General features: G+C 40.2%; 1 protein-coding gene across 1 annotated transcript in view; it reads right to left on the reverse strand.

Annotated features, from left to right (window-relative positions):
• Positions 1-758: 758 nt before the first annotated feature.
• SLC15A2 (solute carrier family 15 member 2) overlaps positions 759-11813 on the reverse strand; it is a 38147-nt gene continuing 27092 nt past the window's right edge. The window contains exons 15-22 of the mRNA XM_006162366.2: positions 10740-10874; positions 8944-9108; positions 8756-8802; positions 6658-6768; positions 5967-6063; positions 2189-2335; positions 1499-1603; positions 759-1180 (exon numbers count right to left, since the gene is read on the reverse strand). Coding sequence (XP_006162428.1) covers positions 1004-1180; positions 1499-1603; positions 2189-2335; positions 5967-6063; positions 6658-6768; positions 8756-8802; positions 8944-9108; positions 10740-10874 — 984 coding nt within the window. The 3' untranslated portion in view covers positions 759-1003. The remainder of the gene's footprint in view (positions 1181-1498; positions 1604-2188; positions 2336-5966; positions 6064-6657; positions 6769-8755; positions 8803-8943; positions 9109-10739; positions 10875-11813) is intronic.

Below are 11813 nucleotides of genomic sequence, written 5' to 3' on the forward strand. Positions count from 1 at the left end.
AGAAAGAAAAGAAAGAAAGAAAGAAAGAAAGAAAGAAAGAAAGAAAGAAAGAAAGAAAGAAAGAAAGAAAGAAAGAAAGAAAGAAAGAGACCCATGTCGTATATACATACATGGAATAAGGAAATAATAAGGAAAAGGGATTGTGGCACAGCCATTTCCCCTGGGGAATAACTTCTCATTTTCCCTCTCCTCTCTCTCTCTCTGTCTCTCTCTGGTGAGTGTACACACCTGATAACAGAAAAGAAAAGAAAAAAAAAGAATAGTTCATTGGGATTTCTACACCTTATACCTGCTCTCTAGAACCATGTTTACTAACATTTAATATCTTTAACCTGGTTTCCAGGATCTATCAAAACTGAAAAGGAGAATTTGGGTAAGTAGACAAAATACCGTAATAACCAGAAATATACAGCTTGTCCTATGTGTTGGTAAAATGGCATTCTGTCTACTACAATCTGTAGTAAAAATTATTAAGGTCTTATGAAATCTGAATAGCTGACCAGCCAGCCGTGGACTAGATCACACCACGAGGCCCCTATGAATAACACACTTATATTGCTTATAACGAAACTTAAAAACTTAAAATTTATCTATTATTCTTCTATTTTGTCTCTAAATTAGCACCTTAAAAAAGTGAGGTCATTAGTTCTAAATGGCAGGTTCCTGTAAAGGAATCCCACGTAACTACTACTCAGAGACTGAGCCCAACTACATGTTTGTATTTTTACAGCCATTTGGAGATACCAGTCCAGTTTTAGAAACACTATACAAGGTTTACTGAGTTCACAAAAAGAAGGGAAGACACTGAGTCTCAGGGATCTTGTTCGAAGACATAACCAACTGTCCTCGAACTGCCTCTATCATGGGAGAAAGGTGCAGGAAGTCAGCTCAGATATGACGCTACCTCTTTGCCTAATCCAGTAGAGGGGGAACAATGCTTGAGAATGAGTGATGGGTAAGCCCATGGCTAGGACCTGGGGTCAGGTTAGAGTCCAGGGAGTCATCAGAGCTTGGTCTTCTGCGTTTCTAGGTTGATCATGTCTCCTTGGATATGGGGAATCTTCTTATCTTCCGACCCCTGAATTTTCTCTGCAGTTACAGGAATGTAATAGTAGGCCATGATGGAGAAGATCAGGAAGACCACCAGCAGAAGGCAGGCAAACAAAATGAATTCAGCCCACTGCAGGGAACAATAAATATAAGAGAAGAATGTGGAGAAGCTGGAAATTAATGGGGTCTTCTACTGGATGAGGTAATGGGTCCAGACTGACCCAGGATCATTGTGTAAACAGACTTTTGCTAGAAGACTGGGCCTATAGTGATCATTATGATCACCTACAAATGTCTATTTTCCTTGTAAAGTTTGTGTATAACCCATCCCATGTCAGAGAACACAGTGGGGGGTGGTGGGAGGAGATGGATGGAGAGAAAGGGAGAAAAGGAAGTGGGAGGGACTACTTCGGGTACACCCGAGCTCCTGCTTTTCTCAGATCCATACCTGTACCAGGCTACTGAACTGTGCCACCACAAGCACAATGATATTGCCGACTGCCACTGTCAACAACCAGGCTGCCTGGAGTACAGATTTCATGCTAGCAGGAGCCTAGAAAGGACACACGTTTGTAAATAAACAAACTCCCCTCACCACCCTCATGCCCCATGTGTCTATCCAGGAAATTTCTCCCACAGAAAATTCAAGATTCAAACTTGTCCCACCAAGTTAAGCCAAAACTTTGATTCAGAGGGCAGTAATAATGTTAACAATAAGGATAAAATGGAGCTCTTAATAGAATATTTTAATTTAATTTATTAATATCATATCATCTTATTACAACTCTAAGAGATAAGTTCTATTAGCATTCTAATGTGTTTTATACATAAAGAAATATGGAAATAATTATTCACTTGCTCACGGTTATGCCATATTAATAGGTATGCAGCCTAAATTTGAACATAGGCAGTTTAACTCCACAGCTTTTAGTCTTCCTTTTTAACTATGCTTTCCTAGAACCCAAACAGTATAGACACCAAGAGCCACGATGACTCTTCAGGGTTTTATTTAAGAAAGCCCAGGCCAAAAGAGATGGATGGTGAAAACTGCATACCTATTTAAGGTTGTTCCAGAATTCAAACTTAACCATCTATCAAACAGCATCTCCACTTCCACCTCCCACTTACAAAAACTTACCTGAGAATAAGAAAACTCAAGTCCTGTGACAGAGAACATGACCTCCCCAGCTGTAACCAGGGCATACTGTGGGAGCTGCCATGCAATGGAAACTTTGTTGGCTGGAATATCTTCCATCTTCCAGACCTGGAGACCCTTATTGGTGCTCTTAGCAGAAAAAAGAGAAAACGGGCTTGTCAATAGTCTCAACTAAGTATTCCTGATTACAGCGTGCTCTGATTTTATATCTATCCCCTTTGTCTCTTTCCATCCTTGACTACCTTCCAGAGACTGAGCATTTCTACACAATCTAGATTTTTCTTTTTTTTCTTTTTCTTTTTTTTGGAGAGATTTTCACTGTAGGGCGCATGCGCTCGCCAGACAGACAGAGAGAGACATAGAGACAGAAAGTGAGAAATCACCCCCCAGGAGGGATGGTCACGCCGCAATCCCTTCTCCTCCATTCTCCTCTCGGGATCTTGGGCACGCACGCACACGCGCCCGGCATGAGTTTTAAGCCACCGGGTCCGGGACACAAACCGCGGTCGACTACGTGGGAGTCCAGCGACATAGCCATTACGCTAACTGCTGGTTCCCTAGATTTTTCTTTTTAATTGCCAGGTATGTTCACTCACCAGAGAGAGACAGAGAGAAAAAAATAGAAAGTAAGAAAGCACCCCCCACACATGTACACCTCCATGAAGCCTTCATTTCCACAATCCCTTCTCCTTCCTTTCTCCCTCCTATCAGGATTTGGTGCATTCATATATATGCAACCAGCATATTGTTCAAGCCCTGAATCTGAGATTCAAACCACTTGGTCAACCATGTGGGATCGAGCTGCATTAACCATCAGGCCACAGGATGGCCTAAATTCTAGATTTTTCAAATTTGTTTGATAACACTACCTATAACTTACATGACTGCAGTCAAACAGATACCATTACTAACAGAGACTTTAAATGGCATAATATTTTGAAATTGTACTTTCAATTTTTATCATTTTGATCTTTTGGGCATTTTGATCCTGGACAACATTTTAAATATAAAATGGCAAGACCTGCAGGTGGCATGGTGATGAGGTGTTAGGCTCCCACATGGCTACTACAGTTTGAGTTCCGGACCTGGCAGCTTGCTTTCTCACTTTCCCCCTCTCTCTCACTGGTCAAATTAAAAAATAGTAAAAATAAATAAAGTAAAACAAATAATTCTTTTAAATTTTTAAATAAATATAAAATGGTCTTTGAATTATACAAACAAAATGAACAGAAAGCATTTTGCTGAGAAAAGCTCAATTCCTCATTCTATTTTCTTGGTAAGTATAATTAAACTATTTTAACATTTTCTAGTTTAATCTTTATTTACTGAAATTACTTTCATCAGTATGAATTATTTTCTTGATAACTCTTATATTATAGTTTTTATTAATCAGTTTTTAAAAGCCAAATCACACACTTCCTACTATTTTGAATTCTGTTTATTTATTATTTTTTAAAAGAGGCTTTTGCCTTAGGGTGCATGTGTTTTCCCGAGACAGAGAGAGTGAGAGAGAGAGAGAGGAATAATGAGAAAAAATGAGAAATCACTCCCACAGGGAGTTAACCATATCACAATCCCTTCTCTTCCACTCTCCTCTGGGATCTTGGGCATGTATGCACACATGCCCAACATGATTTTCAAGCCACTGGGTCCAGGACTGGAACCACAGTTGGCCATGTGGGAGTCCAGTAATGTAACCACTTCACTATCTGCTGGCCCCTATTTGCTATTGTTTTTTAATTCAAATTTTACATATCAAAATTTTGTCAAAAAAGATCTACTTTTGGGACCAGCAGTTAGTGTAATGGCTATGTCGCTGGACTCCCACGTAGTCGACCGTGGTTCAAGTCCCGGACCCGGTGGCTTAAAACTCACGCTGGGCGCGTGTGCATGCGTGCCCAAGATCCCGAGAGGAGAACGGAGGAGAAGGGATTGTGGCATGGCCATCCTCCCTGGGGGGTGATTTCTCGCTTTCTGTCTCTCTGTCTCTCTCTGTCTGTCTGGTGAGCACATGCGCCCTACAGCAAAAACCTCTCAAAAAAAAAAAAAAAAGATCTACTTTCTTATAAGATTTTGTCCAAAAAAGATTTTTTCAGAGTCAATTATTTTTGTTATCAATATTACAAAATATATGTTTCAACAATAAATTTTAACTTTACTTTTACTATATGCACATTTTAAGCTATTGTTTGTTTTATGTAAATTTTATCTACTAATACCTTTTACTATAAATGAAATAACAATTTAAAACTTGTGTGTATTTCTTGAAGTAACACCATTATTAAGTAGTAAGTGTTGTATCTGGTCATAAAACTGAATAAAAATTGTAGAATTAAAACATCAAGATCAAAAGTACTTAAAATCAAAGGTCTTTGCTGTCCAAATGCCCTTGGTTTTAAGTCAAGAGACCACTGAGTTTAAAATAGTAAGTTGAAGGAGTCCTGTTTGCTTCTGTTGGTACTATAATTAATGCCTAGGTAGGTGTTGTGTTTTCTTTTCTTTTAAAGAATTATTTTACTCTAATAAATTACTTTATTTATTATTTATTTATAATTTGACCAGAGAGGGACAGAGCAAGAGAGAGAGGGAAAGTGAAAAAGCAAGCCACCCGGTCCAGGACTTGAACCACGGTGGGCCACATGGGAGTCCAGCACCCTTAACCACCATACCACTTGCCGGTCCCAATGTGTTGTGCTTTCTCAACATAAGAGGACACCACAATCAGAGTTTCTAGATGAAGATCAGGCACTCAAACGTCCACAGACAGGTAACTAAGAAAATGAAACAGGCTGAATGAGAATGATGGGGACTTTGGGGACTTAGACTGCTCCGTTCCACCTAAAGGACAGAGCTACTACAGCACCTAACACAGTAATACCTGTTATGAAATCATCTGAATTTTTCCAAACAATTGTTAGTAATCCAATTTCTTAGGTAAAATTTCTTGAATTTCAAATATTGGCACTTAATTATTTTATGATTTATGTCAACACAGTATAAGCCAAATAAAATAGGACAATGGAAGGAACTGGGTCTCCAGACTACCAATTTATGATCTTGAGATTCTAGTACTCAGAAATAATATATATGGCCTCTATATTGAGCAAGATATGAAAGCCAGAGCAAATTAAAAATGAACTAGCACCAGAAATGCAAGGTTATGGGTTGAACTGGTTTCCTCCTAAACTCACATGTTGAGGTCCTATCTCAACATGTGGACTTATTTGGAAGTAGACTGTGGTAGCCGTATAGTCAAATTAAAATGAGGGCATGAGGGTGGGCCTAATCCAATATAACAGGCATCCTTATTTTTCTAAGAGGGGGAAATCTGGACACAGGCACACAGGAAAAATTCTATATGAAGACAAAGGCAGACATTGAAGTGATTCTTCTACACACCAGGGAATACCACATATTTCAGCAAAGCACCAGAAGCTATGGGAGAGACACAAAACAGAGTGTTCCTCATAGCCGGCAGGAGGAACCAACCTTATCAACCTCTTGATCTGAGAGTTAGTCTTTCAGTGATGACTTGAGATAAATTATGTCTCTTTTCCCCAAAACCCTGTTCCTGCTGCTGTTCTCTCTTTCAGCATTCTCTACGAAAGACAGCAGGCTTTTGAAAGCCACTCACTGTAGAACCTGTCACCTTACACTAGTAATAAGTATGTGATTCTGTGCTCTTGCCAGAGTATTCTCTTTTGTTTGGGAAGGGAGGTGTGTTGCAGAGGAGAAGGGGAGGAAGTTGTGAGCTACTTACATTAGTAATCACAAACAGGTATGCTGCACCAAAGTCTAGTAGACCCAAATTCAGAAAAAAGTCCTTATCTTCTGTTCTACAATGCACGGCAGGGTATCTGGAACAAGTTGAGTTCAGGGCAGGATAAACAACACAGCTGAAAATAAGTATTCCTATGTCCGGGAAAAGAGTGATCTCATCTTTCTACTGATGGTGAGGAAAGCAGTGAAGCCACCATTTCTCTTTAAAGAAACACTTTCTGAAGCATAGATTATTTCCATGCTAGGGTTTTCATCCCTGATCTGAACTCTTCATTGCCTTCGAGGAATTTATATTGATCTGAAAGTTGAATAAAGAAGGTACAAATTACCTTCTTTTGTGGACTTCAGGCCCAGGTGATTTCTCATGCATAGCTTAGTGAACCGGCATGAAACAATTCACCTGAGAGGATAAACTCTTAAGTAATGAGGCGGCAACTGGAAGTACCAAAGGGTAAGGGCAGGAACCAATAATTAACTTCGGGCCATGTTAACTACCGTTTGACCTTCACAGCCATCATGATCTTGGTCTACCTGTGCAGAAAGAGGCGAGACTGAGAGAAGTCTGCCTATACTCAAAATTCACTCAAATGTACTTAGGTCTCCCATCTATACAGAAAGAGCATTTATAAAACAATTTTTTATAAAATTGTCCACAGAGACAAGGCTCTTACTCTCCTCTTTGCACGGTTCTGTAAGCAGATACACCATAATCTTCAGCAACACTGATGGAGATGTCTGTACCCAGGGAGATGTTGACATCTTTATTCAAAGTGTTAACGAACCTGAGGGAGAGACATTATTTACACATCAGACAAACACACCCAAATAGGGACACCTGAAGAGAGGTAGGGTGGTTCCCGTGCCTAGAATAATGACTGGGACATAAAAGCTACATCATCTATAAAGTTAACTGGACAAATGAATGAACTGAGTAGTTTTAGCCATTCCTAACTTTCTTCCTGAAACACGAACTTTTACCTGTCACAGCCTCACCAGATCTCTGGCTGAATGGACACTATCATGGTCACCCATGGCAAGCTGACTTTCCTCACTAATCCATCCCATTTCTTTCTTTCATAATGATGGAATCCAACAACTGAAACTTTACTACAAAAGATATGATAATTATGTTTAATAAAGAAATAATGGTATTTACACAAAACTGATACCTTATCCTGTTATAAATGAAGTCTGATTTGACTTACGCAAAACTCAGCCCATAGTAAGTAATCATTGTTTTAAAGTCTGAAGAAATTTTGGGCCCTTCCAGAACCTTATTTCTAGTTTGGTTTTTTGAAGAGATTTTTGCTATAAGGCACACACACTTGCCAGAGAGACAGACAGAGACAGAGGCGCAGAAAGTGAGAAATCACCCCCCTCAAGGGGGATGGCCATGCTGCAATCCCTTCTCCTCCATTCTCATCTCAGGATTTTAGGCACACAGACACACACACACCTGGGGTGAGTTTTAAGTCATTGGGTCTAGGTCTCAAACCACAGTTGACTACATGGGAGTCCAGAGACGTAACCATGACACCATCTGCTGGTCCCACCTTATTGCTAATTTTCTAAATGTTGGCCCCTAGACCCCTTTGACATGTTTTTTTGTTTGTTTTTAACATTTCTGGTTTGATAGCTTTTGCCTTGGTCCCTGGTCCAAGTGATAAGAAGGGCAGTTTTCTTGAGGGTCCCAAATGTTGATTCTTGGGCCTTTGATCATTTTACACTGACCTAAAAAGATTCCCTCACTGGAGGCCCACAGCTTTATGGCTCTCTGGCCTCACTGTTGTCATACTTATTTTGAGCTATTGGGTTTTTTTTTTGAATGACATTCAAAAAGCAAATGACTATTCTATCCTTCAGTGAAATCCAGCTTTTCTATGAAAAGTCTTCCTCTAAAGTGCTCTTAACAGCATCTACCTGATCTTGGTGGCCATGGTCATGTGTAATCTATCTACTTCATGGCTAATTATGCCACAGAGAGCAGCTGATCACTTCGCTGGCCCACTCTATAGGTGTCCCTTGTTGTCTGACAAGATCTTCATTTGGACCCCAAACCAATCTTGACACTAAATGTATAGTACACCACGATGCTTCTATAGGACTACAATACAATTATACTTTAAAAGATAAATATTCAGGGACCAGCAATTGGCATAATGACTATGTTTTTGGACTCCCATATAGTCGACTGTGGTTCAAGTCCCAGACACGGTGGCTTAAACTCATGCCGGGCGCGTGTGTGTGCGTGCCCAAGATCCCAAGAGAAGAATGAAGGAGAAGGGATTGTGGTGTGGCCATCCTCCCTGGGGGGTGATTTCTTGCTTTCTGTCTCTCTGTCTCTCTCTGTCTTTCTGGTGAGTGCACGCGTCCTATACCAAAAACCTCTCAAAAAATAAATATTCAACTAGCAATAATAAAGGGAGGATTATTTGCTCACTTCTAAATTTCCCTCTGGTGATCAGAGTACTCAGTTATTTTTCCTAAAGCAAGATAAAAGGGTAAAATTCAGCAGAAGGAAATTATGCAGTAGAGGACAGGGGTCATGCACAGATACAAGGTCATCTTTTGTCACCCACATAAGAAAGTAAGCTTATCTGTCTCTTGCTGTCCTGAAAAATGTCTTCTGACATAAATGCCCTGACATAGGAAAGAGAATGCCTATTCAGAACAAGTAGAATGTGAGGGCTCTTCATCTGAAGCCCCAAAGATCTGAAGAGATCCAAAATTCAAGAGGAAAGTAGTCTGGGGTCTCCTTGATGTCCAAACCTGACGGCTGTAATCCCACTGGTTGTTTTGTTTTCTACATCCTTCACCTACAATAGAGGAAACAAAAGGTCAGTACCAGTTAACAAAAGGGAACCTATAATTAGAAAACTTGAACATTAGGCTGACCCTTGGTAAGATATTGATATGTTGAGATGACAACTTTGGGACTAGGCAATTTCTCAACTTACCATCATGCTGGAGATACTTTTCCCATCCTCATGAATGAGCAGGCTATACCAGTTCTTCTCCTCCACAGAATGCTCAGTGTAGATAGATAGATTCTGATATTTCAGGTGGAAGCGCAAATCCTGGCTTTTTGTGCTCAAGTGCAGTTTGAAATAGTGTGGTGTTTTCTGTAGAATGAAGGACCTGTTACACTCACTCTCTACCCCATGTTGAACTTCAAAATCTCACAGCATCTCAGAGTAAGTGAACCTATAGGATACTTTCAACATAGTAATTCTGAGGCTGGCGGGGGCGTGGTGGTTAAGGCACTGGACTCCCACATGGCTGACCACAGTTTCAGTTGCTGGACCTGGGGGCTTGCTTTCTCACTTTCTCTCTCTCTTTCTCACTGCTTCTCTCTCTCTCACTGTCTTCTTTGGTGAGCACATGTACCCTATAGCACATTAAATAAACTTAAATGCATAATTCTTTTTTTAAAAAAAGTAATTTCTTTTTAAAATAATTATTTCATTTTTAAAATTCATTTGTTTATTTTAATTTGAGCAGAGAGAGACACACAGAGAGAGGGAAAGTGAGAAAGCAAGCTACCAGGTCCAGGACTTGAACCATGGTCACCCATGTGGGAGTGTCCTGCTGGCCCCCAAGTCACCTGCTAGCCCCCATCTTTCTTTAACTTAGTAATTCCATTTCTTTTTTTAAAAAGAATTATTTTATTTAGCTTTATTTCTTTAATTTGATCAGAAAGAGAGCGTGAGAGAAAGAAAGCAAGAAAGCAAGCCACCACACCTGGGACTCCAACCGTGGTTAACTAAGTGGGTGTCCAGCACTCCTAACCATGTGCTACCTGCTAGCCCCAGAAATTCCATTTCTAAGAATCAACAATGGGAAAAAATTAGAGTCATGATTAAAGATTTATGAGTAAGGATGCTCATTATCATATTATTTATAGCAATAAAAATTTGAATAACTATAAAGAAATGTTTAAATAAATTTCTCTCTCTCTCTCTCTCTCTCTCTCTCTGTCTCTGTCTCTGTCTCTCTCTTTCTCTGTTTATTTTTGCTATGGAGTGTGTGTTCTTGCCAGAGAGATGCAAAGAGAGATAGAAAGTGAAAAATCACCCCCTGAGAAAATAGCCATGCCACAATCCCTTCTTCTGTATTCTCCTAACAGAATTTTGAGCATGCACACACACATGCCTGACATGTTTTTCAAGCTTCAAGGTCTGGGACTCAAACTATGAAGTCACTCATGTGAATTAAAGAATTATTTTATTCAAATTTATTTATTAATTTTAATTTGATCAGAGAGAGAGAGAAAGTGAGGAAAGCAAGCTGCCAGGTCCAGGACTCAATCTGCAGTCAGCCATATGGGAGTCCAGTGCCCTTAACCATGCTACCTGCCAGCCCCATGCTTATATTATAATTGATGTTAAGAAAAAAATCAAGGGTGGAGACAGCTAGTGGCATGGTGGTTAAGGTGGTTGGATTCCACATGGCTAACAGCGTGATTTGCATCCCAGACCTGGTAGTTTGAAAAACACACCAGGTGTGTGTGTGTGCATGCATGCCCCAAATCCCAAGAGAATGAAAAGAAAGGATTGAAGTGTGGCCATTCCCCTCTAGGAGGTACTTTCTTATTTGATCTCTCTCTGTCTTTCCAGTGAGTGCACATAGCCTATAATAACAAAAAAGAAAAAAGAAAAGAAAGAAGGAAAGAAAGAAAGAAAGAAAGGAGGCAGGGGGAGTCAAGGTTAATACATCATATACAGTTTCAAATTCACTCAGGTCCATACCTCACCTGAAAGGATTTGATGGACTCTACCAATAGAGAATTATTTTCATTTCCTAGTACTGTCACTTTCACCTCATCAGCTGCTACATTCAAGATTTGCAGGAAACTCTCTCGAGAAACTGGCTGGGATGGGGCCATTTCCTTAGGACCGAGAACAAATGTCAAAATCACCAACAAATAACCCTTTTGGTATAAGAACACATATCACAGTCCTATCTCTGATAGCTTAGCCCTATAGTCAAAAAGACATTGTCTACTACCTCTGAAGAGCATTTGGTTAGAAAACTCTGAATTGCAGTTTCCAGAGGGAAACTCAGTAATCTCACACTAGTAAGCATCAATGCCAGGTAACGAAGGCCATGCTTTCTGACTCAGCTATGGCCTCATCTTTTACTCCCCAATAGTGCCTAGCGATCCGCCAAAAGATATGACTATCTATAAAGATATCTCTAAAGAGATGGCTAGATATCAGATATTAGAGTTTGGAAATTCTTTGAAAATACATTCTGAGGGATCAGCAGATGGCATAACGGTTATGTTGCTGGACTCCCATGTAGTTGACTGCAGTTAGAGTCCTGGACCCACTGGTTTAAAACTCACACCAGGCATATGTGTGTGCATGCCCAAGATCCCGAGAGGAAAGTGGAGGAGAAGGGATTGCAGCATGGTCATCCCTCCATCCCCCCGCCCCCGGGGGGTGATTTCTCACTTTCTGTCTCTCTGTCTCTGTCTCTCTGGCAAGCACACACACCCTATAGCAAAAATGTCTCTTAAAAAAGAAAAGAAGAGAAAGGACATTCCAAATAATTCTGAATCACTCACTGATTCAAAATGAGGTTGGGCCTCATTTTGCATTGCTGCTCGACCTCTGTATCTACTGACATTTGTTTATCACACATATTTACTACACACCTCCTTTAAAACAACTATTGTGCTAGGTCTCAGAGAATCAAGATTTAACAAGTCAGAAGAATGAATAAGATAGACACAGTCCTGCCCTCATGGACCTTAAGATTTAGTGGACTCACGTTTATTTTTATCTCTACAGCTGCCGCAGCTGCAAATGCCAGACATGCAAGG

The sequence above is a fragment of the Tupaia chinensis genome, unplaced genomic scaffold (assembly GCF_000334495.1).
Source record: "Tupaia chinensis unplaced genomic scaffold, TupChi_1.0 Scaffold139927_1, whole genome shotgun sequence".
NCBI lineage: Eukaryota > Metazoa > Chordata > Mammalia > Scandentia > Tupaiidae > Tupaia > Tupaia belangeri.